Source organism: Trichechus manatus, unplaced genomic scaffold, assembly GCF_000243295.1.
Source record: "Trichechus manatus latirostris isolate Lorelei unplaced genomic scaffold, TriManLat1.0 scaffold00054, whole genome shotgun sequence".
Classification (NCBI taxonomy): Eukaryota; Metazoa; Chordata; class Mammalia; order Sirenia; family Trichechidae; genus Trichechus; species Trichechus manatus.
Genome location: NW_004443990.1, coordinates 11,753,261 through 11,770,585, shown reverse-complemented (window position 1 = coordinate 11,770,585; position 17,325 = coordinate 11,753,261). Strand labels below are relative to the sequence as shown.

Sequence of the window (17,325 nt, the reverse complement as noted above, 5' to 3'; positions counted from 1 at the left end):
TTTACTTAATCATGCTTGAGACCAGGGCATCTCAAACTTTAATGTGCTCATGAATCACTTGGGGATCTCCTTAAAATGCAGACTCTGATTCAGTAGATCTGGGGTGGGGCCCCAGGTCCTATATTTCTAACAAGCTCCTAGGTGATGCTGATGTTGCTGGTTCTGAGATCTCACTTTTTGTTGAAAAGCCTTAAACCATCTCCCCATATTGAAACAATACATAGTAATTTTTACATACTATTTTACTGCTGAAAAGGAAGGGGCTATGGTCCTTCTTTGCCTTGCATCCTCTTGGGAAAGACAAGTCAGTGATTGGCCAAGATACATGTGAGTGATCTTTACCTTGGGTCTGCCTTGAGTACAGGAGTGTGTACCAGGTTCTTTTGAGAGATGGTATTCATCTTTCCCTCCTAACGTTTTTGTTCTTTTCTTTCCTCAATGAGCATAGATTGGGAATAATAATAATAGTAATGATAAGTGGCTTTTTTTTTTTTTGTGGGATTATGTTACTGAGAACTATTCTCAGTCTCCCATCAGTATAAAATACCAAAGGGAAAGCGCGTCAACTAGTTAGAATATAAAGCCTTATACGTATGTAATCTCTTGGTTATCAAAAATGCTAGCTTGAAAAATGAAGAGAACAGAATTGACACAAATGGTGCATTCCATTAACCTGTTTTTCTGGGATCCATGGACCCTTGCAGTTTCTTGATTATAATTCAGAGGTTTGTGAAGTTGGATTTGGAAAACATTACATTTTTGTTTTTATGAATCTCTAACTGAAGCTGAACATTTTCTTTAATTACGAATGTATGCAAACATGGTTCTGAGAAGGGGACCATATGCTCCACCAGACTGTCAGAGGGTCCATGGCACAAAAAAAAGTTAAGAACCTAGATTACTACTTCAAACTCCAGAGCCAGTTTCTGTTGTGTCATTTAAAAAGACAATTGTTAAGAAATTTGTCTTGTTCTGAATAGACGTTTAACAAAAGGAATTTGACCATTTAGGAATCAAATTAGTTGATTAGGCAGCCGTTTTGATTGTAAGCATTAAAATATGGCAACCTCTGAGAATTGGTTTTCTCTTTATAAACTCAGAGAGTTAAGTATTAAAAGAGTTCCTAACCTAGTGCCTGCCGTATAGTAAATGCTCAGTAAATGGTGACTGCCATCATTGTCAGGAACAACATGTAATCTGTCTGATCCCAGTCAATCCACTCTACCTTCCTATGGAATTAGGCTTTATTGTCATTAAATCAGTCATTTCTGTTTTTACTAATTGCTCAGCAGTTAACCTGAGAATCTCATCCACAATTGGATATAGCTGCCATTTTTAAAACAGTGCATTTTGTTTCCTCAGGCCATATTACAAATTTTATCTGACCTCTATTTTGAGATTACCATACCTTGGTGCCTGTAATTAAAATGGCTGCCTGACCAACAGCTGCTGTAATTTGATTCCCAAATGGTCAAATTCCTTTGTTAAATGTTTATCCAAATCAAGACAGATTTTTTAAGAATTATATTTTTAAATGATGCATTTGTAAAGAGAAATTATAATGCTGATATTAGCATTTAATACCACTAGTTTTTGTGAGGTCAAAAGCAAAGTGCTAAGTAGTATTATGCACTGTAGGCTTTGGGTGAAAATACAGTTATCTTATTTTTCTAATTAATTGCTAAGACAACTACTGTTATTTATTTGTCGGAGGTCAGGTATTTCTTTATTGAGGACAGCTTCTCCTTCTGAATTGCCCAAAGACAATAGGCTTATGAGGCCAAAGAGTAAGGTCTTCCAGCTAACCGCGTGCAGAGAGAGCAGTGGAATATGTAGTGAGTCCTCTGGCACTTTGCCTCTGTTGCTGTCACATTTGGTTTGTGTTCACACGGGTCCTGCACAATATGATGGAACTTTGTTCCCTGGTGCTCTGAAGATGCCTGTGCAGTCTGTATCCCTGCCAGGGCTGCACTGGGGCCAACCTCTAGGCTCCAAGGTTAACATTTCTTAGTTTGCTCTCACGTTCTCGCTGTCCAGTACTTGCTGTCAAGGTTAGGCATAGAGGGCGTCTAGCTTTAGCCTGACACTGCATTACAACTAGTCTCCCTCCTTTGCTCTATTATCATGTAGTGATATTTTTCTTACATTTAGAACTACATCTGTATACTATAGTCAGTACACAGGGTTTGCCCAGAATTTGGGATTAAAATTACCCTTAATAGGAATAGATTCATAGAGAAGGAAACTGGTCACCAGCAGAAGTAATCCCAGTGGTTGGAAATATGTGTCTTAATTCATTTTGAGAACACGAGTCCGATCACAGCACTAGGGTGTAGTCTCTTGGAGGCAGAACTGGAGTGTGATGCCCAGTTTGTAACAGTGTGAGCCATCTAAACAAAGACCTTTGACAGGGTAGAGATGGTCTCTATGGAGCCTTAACCAGTATTTTCCAAGAGGGAGCAATGTGTGATGTATTCTTTAGGGAAGCAAGAGTACTTCCTGATGTTTTTCTAAATCCCTTTTCTCTGATTTTATTTTTACTTGGCAACTTTTTTTTTTTTGACTAGGCAGTACATTCAGATGGTACAAAAATCCAGTGGATACAAAAGGGTATATGGTGAAAGTTTCTTCCCATCCATCTCCTTGTCTATCTTCTTTCCCTGAAGGTCACCAGGTGTACCTGTTCTTTATGTATCCTTTTCATTAGGCAACTTTTTAATGAGTAACTTGGCTCTCTAAGCATTCTCATATTAGAAGGGTTCTCCTGCATAGTGCATATGAACCTTTTAGGCATGGAAGGGATACAGCCCTCTGTAAGAAAGTATATTGCTTTTCTAGTTTATATATCTAGCTCGTATGGCTTGGCTACATGATTCATATCCTGAAAAGCTAATCAGCTTTTGAATATACTGAGACATTGTGATTTTTTTTTTTTTAAAGACACACAGTTAAGAACCAGAGTCCCATTCATCATGAGGTGCTTAGTAGGTGGCTAGCAACTAGGTTATATTGATGGTGTTATATTTTTGGCTGTCTGTAACTGTAGTGCATTTCATCTCTGGTAATAAACTTTGTGATAAAGAAGTGTAATCTATTCTTTTAATTAATTAGAGGTATTTACTGCTTACATTGGAAAATTGGTTGATGTGTTTACTATGTGGAGACTGAATCTCGGGCCTGTGATTAAAATGGTGAATGATAACCAGGAAAAAAGAAATTTGTTAAGCCCTTTGTTAATGATCTTCTATTGGGTCATGCTTAATGATGCGTAGGGTCAGAATTGCTCGATATCTGATCCTAGGTTTTGTTAAGAAACTCTCAATTGCAGTAAAAGATAGCATTATTGAAAACCTTGTTAATCCATATTTGATTTATCTCCTTTCTTAGGTTTGAAAGAGAAGATAGTAAGGAGCTTTGAAGTCTCCCCAGATGGGTCCTTCTTGCTCATAAATGGCGTTGCTGGATATTTTCATTTGCTTTCCATGAAGGTAAACCATTATTCATTGCTGGTTGTGTCTGCCTCTCAAATAGGGGGGCAGAGATGGACTTTGGGAGAAGGTGTGGGCAGTTAGGGGAGATCTTCTGAGCATAGGGGTAAAAAAGTTGAATAGATGCTGGAAAATAGAGAACTAGATTGTTTTTATTCTACACAGTGATTCTTCCATATACTTCCTAACAATTTGGTAAGTAATGCTTATCATTCTTTTAGACTAAAGAACTGATTGGTAGCATGAAAATTAATGGAAGGGTTGCAGCATCCACATTCTCTTCAGATAGTAAGAAAATATATGCCTCTTCAGGTAAGTTAACTTACTAACTTGAGAGACTTCTTTGGGTGTGTTTATAGCCCAAATTCAACCAAAGATGATTTGATTTTAGACTTCCTTGTTTTGGTAAACCGGAGCCCTGGTGGTGCTGTGGTTAAGAGCTTGGCTGCTAACCAAAAGGTTGGCAGTGCAAATTCATCAGCTGCTGCTTGGAAATAAAACGGGGCTGTTCTCGTCCTATAGGGTCTCTGTGAGTCTGAATTGACTCGACAGCAATGGGTTTGGTTTTTCGGTTTGGGTAAGAAATTCGGTTTTATTTTTAGAATCCATTTTTCATCGTCATTTGATTTTTCATTTACTTACTAGTAATAGGGGCTAACATGTTTGGGGAAGAATGGAAGACATTTACTTTTAAAAAGATGATTCATTTTAATACTATATTATTTTCTTTTTGAAAATCAAATTTAGAATTATCACTCCTTTACTTTTAGCAGTGCCTAGGATAGTGTTTTGAATTTTCATTATTGACTTATAACAATTCAGATCTGATTCTCTCTCACATTTCTGTAGCACTGTTGTCCAGTTCTTATCATCCCAGGCAGTCTGTTGCGCTTCTGCCTTTCTGACTGTCTCATCTTTTGTTCCAGAGAATTTTGGGAGCTATCCCTGAGAGAGTTACATAATCTACATGTAGCTCATGATCGTTAATGGGAACCATTACAGTAGTTCTCCTTATGAGTAGAATTCTGCAATCTATGCAGGGCGTTTTTACATAATTTTATTTTATTTTGGCTGGCAGTTTTGATAATATAACATTAGGTTTTTTTTTAAAAAAAAAGATTATTTTTTTTAAGGTATTAACTTTAGCATTAACTTTTATTCGTTTTGTTTTAAAATCAAGTTTTCACAAAGTTTATGTTTTTTTTAATCAACTAATATAAGATCAGTAGCATTTATGTTCCCTATATTATACTAGGATTTGTGAGAGGTAAGGAATAAATATTCCTTACCATCCTGCTGAAATGGCCCCTGGATCCTGGGGGAACCAGAGTTGGGGAGAAGACATAGAGGGTCAGCCAAGGTACTGAAGTATCCCTTGGCTGTTAAGGGGTGGGGATATGAGAAGAAGCACTCATAATTATAGCAGATAATATTAAGTGTTTGTGCCGCATTTTCATTACATGGATCAGTTTTTGAATTCTGAAAACGTTTGAGGCACAGGGATCTGAGTAACTTCTCTAGGCCAAGTGAAATTAGGTGGAATGGAGGCCAGGCTACTAAAGTCTTTTTAAAGCCAAATACAAGAGTTTAGATTTAATGTGATGGGAAAATAAGAACTAGGCTTGACATGTGTTGAAAGCTCAACTTTTGAGATTATCCCCAAAACTTTCAAAAGTATCATCATTAGTCCCTCAAAAACTTTTTGGGGATTTGATGTCTAGTGTAAAAGCATTCTGAATATAAATGCTGGGGGAAATGGAGCATTAATACAGGCTAATGAATTGGATGAAGATGAAAATATTTGTAAATTTGGTCACTGCTCTGGAGGCCCAGTTTTCCATAAGAAAGGTCCTAAAAGTGGGGAAGAGAATAATCAAAAGTAAGTTAGGAATTGCTTTTATTATCATTTTGATTCTTGTTCTCCTTCCCCTCTCCTCTCCTTCCTCCTCTTCCTGTGACTGGCATATTTTATGTGACTGGCATCGTATTGTTCGTTTTATGTTGTTGCTTGTAAAGAATATTTTGAGGTAGTAGGGAGAGTGGAAGAATTAATTTACCCTTTATCTTTTCATGCTTTTTCTGTTTATCATTGTCTCTTATGCTGTAAATTTTCATCAACTATTTAATGGGCTTGCTTTCTAAATGATGTTACTGCCTTTGGTCTCTTTCCATTTTAGTCTATTGCCAGACTAATCTCTAAACACCTTCCTTATTGTAACATTACCCCACAGGCAAACATATAAGGCAAGGTCTTTTTAATTTGGTCCTATTCAGTTTTTCCAAATATATTTTACTGCTACCTAACCTGCACCCAGCCGTAGGAAATTTTACTTGTCAAGGAGATAGTAGAAATGGTGACATTCAATAAATTCTCATTGGAAAAATAAGCATATAGAAGTGTCAACTTTGGAGCAATATCCACAGAAAAAGGAAGAGGTGAAATAGGTAAACGAGGAGCTGTCTTTGAGATGGGTTTAGAATCATTATAGGAATCTGTAATGGGTGTGGGGAAGAGGGTGATTGTCAGTATTGATTGCTATATGAGAGAGAAAACAATAAGGACTGATTTTATTAATTAGATGGCCATTTTCATCATGAAGATATTTGTGGTCTCTTTAGATTGAATATTCTCTTTTGTACATACTCTCTTTTATTTAAACTGTTTGTGTTTATTACTCACATTTAGTATTTCCTAATGTTCAGATGACTTAGTAATAGATAAATTGGATATATCTTCTTTTTTTTTTATTATACTTCAGATGAAGGTTTACAGAAGAAACTAGCTTCTCATTAAACAGTATACATACTGTTTTGTGACATTGGTTACCAACCCCACGACGTGTCAGCACTCTCCCTTCTTGACCTTGGTTTCCCTATTACCAGCTTTCCTGTCTTCTCCTGCCTTCTAGTCCTTGGCCCCTGGACTGTTGTGCACCTTTAATCTCCTTTTGTCCTATGGACCTGTCTAATATTTGGCTGAAGGGTGAACATCAAGAGTGACTTCATTACTGTGCTAAAGTGGTGTCCGGGGGCCATGCTTTCGGAGTTTCTCCAGTCTCTTGTCTGGCCAGTAAGTCTGGTCTTTTTTTGTGAGTTAGAATTTTGTTCTACATTTTTCTCCAGCTTTGTCCAGGACCCTCTGTTGTGATCCTTGTCAGAGCAGTTGGTGGTGGTAGCCGGGTACCATCTAGTTGTACTGGACTCAGTCTGGTGGAGGCTATGGTAGTTGTGGTCTGTTAGTCCTTTGGACTAATCTTTCCCTTGTGTCTTTAGTTTTCTTCATTCTCCCTTGCTCCTGAAGGGGTGAGACCAGTGGACTATCTTAGATGGCTGCTCACAAGCTTTTAAGACCCCAGATTCTACTCCCCAAAGTAGAAAGTAGAACGTTTTCTTTATAAATTATGTTATGCCAATTGAGCTAGATGTTCCTTGAGACCATGGTCCCCACTGCCGTCAGCCCAGTAATTCGGTCCCTCAGGGAGTTTGGATGTGTCTCTGGAGTTTCCGTGACCTTGCCTTGTACAAGTTGTGCTGGTTCTCCCCGGTATTGTGTACTATCTTATCTTTCACCAAAGTTACCACCTATTTATTGTCTATTTAGTGTTTTTCCATCCCCACTCCTCCCTTCCCTTGTAACCATCAATGATTGTTTCTTTGTGTGTGTAAACCTTTTCATGAGTTTTTATAGTAGTGGTCTCATACAATATTTGTCCTTTTGTGATTGACTTATTTCACTTAGCATAATGCCCTCTAGATTCATCCATGTTGTGAGATGCTTCACAGATTAATCATTGTTTTTTATCATTGTGTGGTACTGCATTGTGTGTGTGTACCATAGTTTATCCATTCATCTGCTAATGGGCATCTAGCTTGTTTCCATCCTTTTGCTATTGTGACCAGTGCTGCAATGAGCATGGGTATGCTTATTGTGTATATCTTCTTAATTAAATTATAAGTTTCTTGTGATCTGGATCATTTTGTTCTTCCTCTCCTCCTCCATTATTATCATTATCACCTAGCCTTACATATTAGGTACTCTTATACCTGTTGATAGATGTTGGAAGAGCTATGCTGATGAATGTTTTTTATTTTTCCTGAATTAATTGCTCCAAGAATTTATCTGAGTGAAATATAGAAGCTTTATCTACAAGTCTTTTGTCATTTCCGCTCTAAACCTGAGGGTATTGTTTATTAATGACTAATTAAGGAGTACAGCCAGAATGCCCCTTAGAAGCGAGGATGGTGAGACTTCGTCTCATGTACTTTGGACATGTTATTGGGAGGGACCGGTCCCTTGAGAAGGACGTCATGCTTGACAAGGTAGAGGGTCAGTGAAAAAGAGGAAGATCCACAATGAGATGGATTGACACAGTGGCTGCAACAGTGGGCTCAAACATTGCAGTGGTTGTGAGGATAGCACAGGACCTGGCAGTGTTTTGTTCTGTTGTAAATAGGGATGCTATGAGTCGGAATCAACTCAGTGACACCTAACAACAACAATTGAGGATATTGTTTTCTGTACGTGTGAATGTATACAAGAAATACTTCTGGACCAGTTTTATAGAACTAGATTGTTAGTAAGTCTTTTAGTTTCTTGTACTGTTCACTCACCATTCAGTTTTAAAGCAAAATAACCAGACTTTCATTTTGTGTATTTAATGCAGGGGATGGGGAAATTTACGTTTGGGATGTGAACTCTAAGAAGTGCCTTAACAGATTTGTTGATGAAGGCAGTTTATATGGATTAAGCATTGCCACATCTAGGAATGGACAGTATGTGGCTTGTGGGTAAGTAAAGAGAGGTGCTAATCATATTCTGGTTATGGGGAATTATTAAAGAATTGACTATACTAGATGGTACACGAGTAGTTCTGTTTATAAACCGTTTAGTAATGTGAAGTCAGTAAACTCAGATGAGCCTTTTGCATTTTATTGTCTTGATGCATTGTTTAGTAATACTATAAGTGGTGTTTTATTAGCTCTTTGGCAAAGAAAATACTGGACTACCTTATACCATTGTATTTTTTCCTGTATTTGCAATATACATTTGATCACATCAAGTTTTGCCACTATTGTCAGCTTGTTGCCATTGATGAGGAAGTTAAACTTAGAGTTTAAGTCTTAAAGATATTTAAAAGCATTATTTCCTTTAGATGGATAGTGTAAACAAGAAAACATGTTCATTGGAAATAGTTTGTTAGCATTGTAGAAACTTTAAACATTATCTAAAACACATATTGTGTTTTACTGGAAAAAATAGTTATTACATGGAGGAAAAGATGGCTTTATTTACCTGCTTGATTTGAAAGATGCAGGGTGGGAGGGGGAAGCATTGGACACTTACCAGTAATTCTAAACTATCTCACTAAACCACTAATCAGCCCCAGTAATTTAAGAACATCAAGAAGTGGATTTTTATTTTTTTTTGACCAAACATAATTGAATCTTAAAGCGATTTCAGCCAAATCTTCCCTGGGGTGAGAGGGCAAGTAGATTTTGCTGTCTAGAGCATAGCATACTCCCCACTTTTTCTTCATTTCACTCTCTCCTTTAAGGTTAAAAAATTGGGGAAACCGCATGTAACTATCCCTACCACCATTTGGAAATTGGTCAGCTCCTACCTTTAGGGCCTGGGAAGGAAGGAAAGTAGATCCAGCCTGTGGAGCTTAGAGACCAGACCTGCATCATGTAGACCTGCCATAGGCAGTAGGACAGTGACAGGTAACTTGTTGTTGGAGCAATGGTTAAGTGTTCAGCTACTAACTGGAAAAGTCAGCAGTTCAAACCCACCAGCTGCTCCATGGGAGAACGATATGACAGTCTGCTTCCCTAAAGATTATAGCCTTGGAAACCCTATGGGGCAGTTCCACTCTGTCCCATAGGGTTGCTGTGAGTCGAAATCGACTCAACGGCAGTGGGTTTGGTTTTTTTCTTTCCTGTGTTACCCCTGGCCCTGACACCTATGCCAACCCTTCAGGGAGGGACAGCTCAGCCAGAGTTAGGCATTTGCCAGAGTAATGTGAAATACGGCAGCAATTCTTGATTAGCAAATCTTCTGGGACTAAAACTCCTTTAAAATGAAGACTGATGTTTAAGCTAATTATAAGTGATTTTAAGCAGAACTGCTTTTGCCTCAGTGGGGCAAGAATAACTGCACAAAAATAACCTTCCTTCAGATGTGTGAAACCAGTGACAGTCTTTTTCTGGTCTTTGCACTCTCTTTTTTGTATTACTCTTTAAGAATCTTCTTTGAAGGACCCAGACAGGAAAGAATCTGGCATTAGTAGCTTAAATTCATTTGATTTTAATTGCCCTTCAGTGTAATTGAACTCTGATGTGCTTGGTTAAAGACCATTGCTAGGCTTTTATTGTTAAGCCTGTAAATAAAGGTTTTATCCTTGTTAGAGGAATCTGTAACTCTCCCAGGTGGGGAGAGTTATTGGTGGTGGAGGAGCCAGGGCAGAGGCAGGAGAAGCTGAAACCAAGTGGCTGCCTGCCTTCCCTTTCTTCGTTTCTAAGGAATGGTGTGGAACCTGTTGGCTTTGGCCTCTGCTGCTGAGAATTAACTCCTTCTTTGATCTCAAAACTTATCTGTTAGTTTGTATCTATTAACTCCTCTCATCCAATGTCCTGACTCAAAGTGGATGTTTCTATTTACAGTCTTGATCTAATAGGGAAGTAGGGAAACTAAGAGTGTTGTAAATAGACAAGTCCTTTAGTTCACATTATCATTTTTTATGGCTTTGGTTAATCTAATGACCTTATGTTTTTAGAAAGCTACAGGGGTGTGTGGTTTTTACATTAATTCATGGAACGTCAGTGTTGGGACATCTTGGGAAATCATTCTGGACTAACCTTATAGATGGGGGACTGATGCTCCAAAACATTGTGAAAGACACAACAAATCGTTGACAAAGTAGAGTCTTGAACTCTGTGGTCTTGCCTTTCCAGGTGCAGTGCCCTTCTCACTCCACCAGGCAGACTGTGTAGTTGTACCTTTGCTGGTTCTTCTGTAAATGCAGTAGCGTGTTTGTTTAATGATTTCCCACCTGGTTTAGGGAGTCCCTGGTTGATGCATACAGTTGACATAATTGGCTTTTAACCAAAAGTCGACAGTTTAAGGCCAGTCAGAGGCTGTTTGGAAGAAAGGACTGGTGATTTATTTCTGAAAAATCAGCCACTGAAAACCCTACGGAGCACAGTTCTACTCTGACACATGGGGTTGTCACGAGTTGGAATTGACTTTACAGTAACTTTTTTTTTTTTTTTAAATCTAGTCTAGAAGTCAGCCAGTAAAAAAAGACAAAAGCATTTGATTGCTCACTATGTTCAGACCACAAAGCAATGTATGTTGAAGAACCCTTGGCTTAAAATCCTTGCTTCAAGATATTTGTGATTTCCCTTGCATGGGAAAGCTCTTCCTGTGCATAGGCCCTTACTGACGTCTGAAGGTAGCTCACCAAATTTAAGTGTCATCATAGATGAGATGGAGAATCCTGTTCATTTTGTTGCTGTTACTTTATTTTCTCTGCTTACAGTGAAGAAGTTAGGAACATCTCGTGCTGCAGCCACAGCAGAGATTGCTAGTTTGTGGGGGTGTGCAAGCCATAAACCACTTTGAGGTCTTTGCATTTTGAGAACAGTAGATCGAAGTCTTAGAAATACTTATCGTAACGTTTTCTGATCAGAGCCCTGTCTGGTGTTTAGAGATTGGCTAACTCTAGTCTTCATGAGCTTCTTAAAAATAAAGACTGTCTTTTTACTATGATTTCCATCTAAATTGTTTCAAACTACTCTGAGTAATTAAAAAAAAAAATTGATAATAGCAAATTTTTTTTAGCATTTACTGTGTGCCAAACACTGTTTTAAGTACCTTTCAAGTAGTGAATAATTTAATACTCATTTCCTATTCCATGAGATAGGTATTATCATCCCCACTTTACAGGTGGGTAAACTGAAGCACTGTGAGTTAAATAACTTCATTAAGGTTACACAGATAGTAAGTGGTAGAGCCAGGATTATAACCCAAATAGTCTGGCTGCTGCCTGTTTTCTAGGTACACCTATGTGTGTTTGTGTGTTTAAATATATAAATGACACAGGGGGCTTCCAAGAAATAAATTTAATAGTCTATAGTTTGTCTTGAGTGTGAATCCTTTCATTCTGTGTATTTAATCCCTTTGCAAAAGCAGCTTCAACCATTCTGTGCATCAGCTTCATATTTTTTTAAGTCTCTAAGTGTACCTTGGATTACTGTTTTCCCCACTTATATGTGGGTTGTAAACCTTTGGTTTAAAATCTGTGCTTTACGATACTTGTGATTTCAGTAACCTACCTACATTTGGAGAATGTGGAAGCTAGGCTTCTGTAACTTAAAGCTAACAAACAGAAAGTTTCTCTCTCATGTTTGCACTGTATCTACAATATTTTCAGCATACATTTTTTTCTCATAATGATTGTCCCTTTTTTATTGTCCCTCTGTGTGTTTATGTACATGGTTTTAATTTTCTAATGGTTTCTTAGTAGTTGTATAATCCTGCACATTGATTATAATAGTCACTAGCCATATGTAACTGTTTACATTTACAATTTACATTTAAATTGCTTAAAAAATTTAGTTCCTTAGTGACACTAGCCACGTTTCAAGTGCTCAGTAGCCACATGTGGCTGCCATACTGGACTGTGCAGATGCAGAGCATTTCCCTCATTGCAGAAAGTTGCATAGGATAGTACTATTCTAGTCCATCTGTTTTACTGATAAGGAAACTGAGGGTTAAGAAGTAGGTAATTTAAGTTTTGTTTATTGGTTGTTATTCGTGAAGCTGGTTGTTTGCAGAACTACATCTGAAACTCAGGTTGTTTGGTTCCCATTTCTGTGTTCTTTCCACATTGCCATCTCCCAAATATTTTGATTTTATTTTAAAAGGATACTGAATGCTTCCAGGGCTGAGGTTCATTATGATTTAGGTCTGGAATTAACAGTCCTTTAATTATAGTACTCCCATTGGATATATAAAGTGGGTTTCATTTTATAAAAATTCATCTAGACAATTTTTCAGGACATGTTTGTATTATAAGAGTTTTACTGGAGATATTGGCACTTGAGCTGGGCGTTTTGAGGGCAGGTAGGATTCAGAAGAAAACATTGCAAATAGTGAAAAGAGTAAAGATATGGATGTGAGAGAATTTAAGACTGCGTTCAGAGTGAAGTGTAGATGGGATGACTTCTAGGGTTAGGCTACAAAGATAAGCAGGCAAGGTAAAACTTGCAGGGGTCGTGTATGCTAAATCTAAGAGTTTGGACACTGTATTGAGTAGAAAGAGAAAACCATCGAAGGTTTTTAAACAGTACAGTCATGATCAAATCTGAATTTTAGGGTTTGAAGTAGATAATTCTGTTGACAGTATTTAGAAGGGAAAGGCAGAGAGACATGAGCCTTGAGATCTTTGCAATAATCTAGGCAACAGGTAATAAGGGCCATCACTAGCTCAATGGGAATAGGAATAGAGAAGATAGGCAAAAGATGTTTGTAATGTATTTGGTGACTGCTTACAAAATGGGGGGTGGGAAAGAAGCAGGCACGCACTGAAGCTCCAGGCCCGAACACCCAGAAGAGTGGAACAGAGCCATGGGGGCAAGAGTCAGTGGAAAAAGAGATGACTGTGAAGGTCACTGAGGGTGAGAGGAGAATCAGTCTTACAGAGTTCAGCAAGGGAGAGAATTTGAGTTCTGTTTTCAACTTGTTTGGTCTGACATTCTGTAGGATACCTCTGAGGAGGTGGCCATGGTTGTGTTTTAGACTTTTAATTTGGGCAGCAGACTTCCTTAGGCTACCTTCACATGACCATAAAGGAGAAGAAAACAGCTATATAGTAAGGCCACACAAAGATTGGAATAGGATTTAGGCATTGAAGATTTCAAGCAGCGCTTGGGATTGGGCTGTTTCTGAGTCCCTCAGTGGCAGTTTGTTTTATGTTCTGCAATTATGGTACTACAGCTTCTCTTACTCTCAGCTTTTATGTATAGCTCCTGCCATTAACAGTTTGCTTTACGCTTGAATATTTCTCTAAGTATGGTCCTTAGACCCCCTCCAGCATCAGTATACCTGAAATAGTGGTTAAAACGAAGAGTCCTGGGCTTCATCCCAGGTGTATGAATCAGATTGCTGGAGCGGGGAGGGGATGGGCACATGAGACTCGGCAGTCTGCTTTTTCATAGACTAGGTGATTCTTACACACCATGAAGTTTGAGAACGAGTCACTGGCTGCATTTTTTCTTGACTTTAGGGTTTCTCAGCCTCGACAGTGTTGACGTTTGGGTTGGGTAATTCTTTGTTGTGGGGGCTGTCCTGGGTGTTGTAGGATATTAAACTACCAGATAACCAGTCGCACCACCCTCCCGCCCCCTACCCTACCACCAGCCTCATTGTGACATCCAAAAATGTCTTCAGACATTGCCAGATGTCCCCTGGTTGATAACCACTGTTCTTTTACCTATATTTTCTTCTCGCTCATGATATTGATTTATTTGTGGCCCCTTTGTGTTCTTTCTATATGTGTTTTTACTGTGATTCCCAGCACCACCACATTTCCTAGCCCCAGTTCTTGAGAGAGGGATTGATTTGGCTAATTGCCATCTTTCCTTTTGGGAAGAACTTTGCATACGAGGACACTTTATGGTTGTTGATCTGCTAATGGATTGACTGCCCTTGATTCAGGAGCCCACTGCTAGTCCAGTCAGCTGTGTTGGAGATGGAGGGATAACAGTCATGTACACCATGCCTTCTTCCTTCAGTCAGGAGTATAGGGGTGAGCTAGTAAGAGTGCTTATTTCTCCCTTTGTTCTTGCTTTCCCTCTTACCTATGATACCCTGTTTTTTCACCTAATGTCTGCTTTCCCAAGCCCTGTCTTGAGTCCCACTTCTTCCACAAAGCTTTATCTGGAGCAGCTTCATCTCATACTAATGTTTCTTTGTTTACTTTCGTTGAGGTTCTAGACACAGATGTAGCTTAGTGCTGTATTCTTTTGTATCTCTGGCTGTTTCATGCGTGTACATTTTTTTCTCGGATAAATTCCTTCTGATATTTTATATTCCTGTGACACTTTGCATACTGCTGAACGTATGATTATCATTCAAGAAATATTTACTAACCACTTCTAGTAGCATATTAGAATCAGTTATATTCTTTTAGCACAAATACCACTGTAAGAATAAGTTTCCATATATCAAAATGCTTAACTTGTATCATTTTTTGTCCACTGAGTTCAGCAGTAGTCAAATGTGTATTAGTTGGCATTATTTAAGGAGCCATTAGTGTTGGTGGTGATAAGATTTGGTTTATAATTGATATTTAAAAGAGAGTCACATGGATTATAACTCTTTCTCCTTAAGGCAGATTTAGGCATAAATCAGTTTTTAGCAAAAAAAAGAAATTTAATGTAAATTACAATGTACAGATATTTTGGGTCCAAGTAAAAAATGTAAGTAAGGAAAACGTGAAATTTTATAAACTAAGGGTATATACTATTTTTCTTGAGTGGTTAGGATGAAGTGCATGCATACAGTTAGCACAACTTAAATGAGAAAATGTATATGCAAGTAGTTTGAAAACTTTTAAGTGCTAAAATACTTGTAACATACTGTTTTGTGTGTTGGTTATGATTTCAAGCTATAGGACCTTTCATGTGAACTCAGTTGATCTTGTTTCTGCATTGTGCCCGGCTCATTACAGGCAGTCAGTAAGCATTGTTAAGTGAATAAATGAACTGTTTTGAGTGGTAGGAACGAGACTACATTTAGTTGAATACATGTTTGACACCCCTGTGAGATTGTGGTTTAATTTGCTGCATCTTTCAGGCTTGTACTGTAATTACTAATTAAGTTTGTATTAAATATTTGGGAGTTACAAGTATCTTGTTCCTGTGCCTTATAAATATGTCCATTACATTAGGTAGTCTGAATTTTGAGATAAAAAACTTTTGTTTAAAATTCTTGTGTGAATGCTTCTGTTAATAATGTACTAACATAAGGTCGTTAGGATTTATGTTTTTAAGAGTATTGGACATGATTCTTTGCTGGTAAACGCTTTAGTAAAGTTGAAGTGGATGATCACTTTCGTAACCTTTGACTATAGATGTTCCCAGAAAAGCAAAATTAACATGCCTGCTATTACTGCTATTGTTCAGCACTGTTTTGGAAGTTCTCACAAACATAATAAAACAAAAAAGGAGGAGGTATAAATAGGGGAAGGACAGTTATTATTTTCATATTAGAATGAAAGATAGGATGTAAGCACCATGAGAGTGGAGGTCTTGGTCTCTTCTGTTCACATTTGTATCCAAAGCACCTAAATAGTGCCTAGCATAGAGTTTGACAAAGGGTAGCTCCAGAAGACAAAGTATTATGATAAAATGTGCAAAGACCTGGAATTAGAAAACCAAAAGGGAAGAACATGCTTGGTGTTTCTCAGCCTGAAAGAACTGAGGAATAAATTCAAGCTTTGAGTTAACAATATTGAAGGATCCTATGGGCAGAATATTAAATGATGCATGAAGCATCCAGAGAAGATGGAAGGAATACACAGAGTCACTGTACCAAAAAGAATTGGTTGACATTCGACCTTTTCAGGAGGTAGCGTGTGATCAAGAACTGATGGTATGGAAGGAGGAAGTCCAAGCTGCACTGGCAAAAAAACAAAGCTCCAGGAATTGATGGAATACCAACTGAGATGTTTCAACAAATGGATGCAGTGCTGGAAGCACTCACTCATCTGTGCCAAGAAATTTGGAAGACAGCTACCTGGCCAACCAACTGGAAGAGATCCATGTTTGTGCCCATTCCAAAGAAAGGTGATTCAACCGAATGCAGAAATTATTGAACAATATCATTAATATCACACGTAAGTAAAATTTTGCAGAAGATCATTCAAAAACGGTTGCAGCAGTACATTGACAGAGAACTTCCAGAAATTCAAGCCAGATTCAGAAGAAGACGTGGAGTGAGGGATGTCACTGCTGATGTCAGAAGGACCTTGGCTGAAAGCAGAAATACCAGAAAGATGTTTACCTGTGTTTTACTGAATATGCAAGGGCATTCAACTGTATGTATCATAACAAATTATGGATAGCTTTGCGAAGAATGGGAATTCCAGAAAACTTAATTGTGCTCATGAGGAACCTGTACATAGGCCAAGAAGCAGCTCTTTGAATAGAACAAAGGGATACTGCGTGGTTTAAAATCTGGAAAGGAGTGCGTCAGGATTGTATCCTTTCACTGTACTTATTCAATCTATACCTAGCAAGTAATCCAAGAAACTGGACTATATGAAGAAGAACACAGCACCAAGATTGGAGGAAGACTCGTTAACAGCCTGTGATACACAGATGACACAACCTTGCTTGCTGAAAGTGAAGAGGACTTGAAGTACTTACTGATGAAGATCAAAGACTACAGCCTTCAGGGGACCATGGTCTCGGGGAACATCTAGCTCAATTGGCATAACACGGTTTATAAAGACAATGTTCTACATTCTACCTTGGTGAGTAGTGTCTGGGGTCTTAAAAGCCTGTGAGTGGCCGTCTGAGATACTCCACTGGCCTCATCCCTTCGGGAGCAAGGGAGAATGAAGAGAACAGGATACAAGGAAAAGATCAGTCCAAAGGACTAATTGTCCATAGCTACGCCTCCACCGGACTGAGTCCAGTACAGCTAGATGGTGCCCGGCTACCACCACTGACTGCTCTGACCAGGATCACAACAGAGGCTTCTGGACAGAGCTGGAGAAGGATGTAGAACAAAATTCTACAGAACAAAATCTGACCTAAAGGAGACTGGAGA

The 17,325-nt window shown here is 38.4% G+C and overlaps 1 protein-coding gene across 1 annotated transcript in view; it reads left to right on the top strand.

The window, feature by feature from the left end:
- Positions 1-17,325, top strand: part of UTP18 (UTP18 small subunit processome component) — a 41,815-nt gene that overhangs the window by 11,384 nt on the left and 13,106 nt on the right. The window contains exons 8-10 of the mRNA XM_004377911.3: positions 3,388-3,488; positions 3,710-3,800; positions 8,153-8,276. Coding sequence (XP_004377968.2) covers positions 3,388-3,488; positions 3,710-3,800; positions 8,153-8,276 — 316 coding nt within the window. The remainder of the gene's footprint in view (positions 1-3,387; positions 3,489-3,709; positions 3,801-8,152; positions 8,277-17,325) is intronic.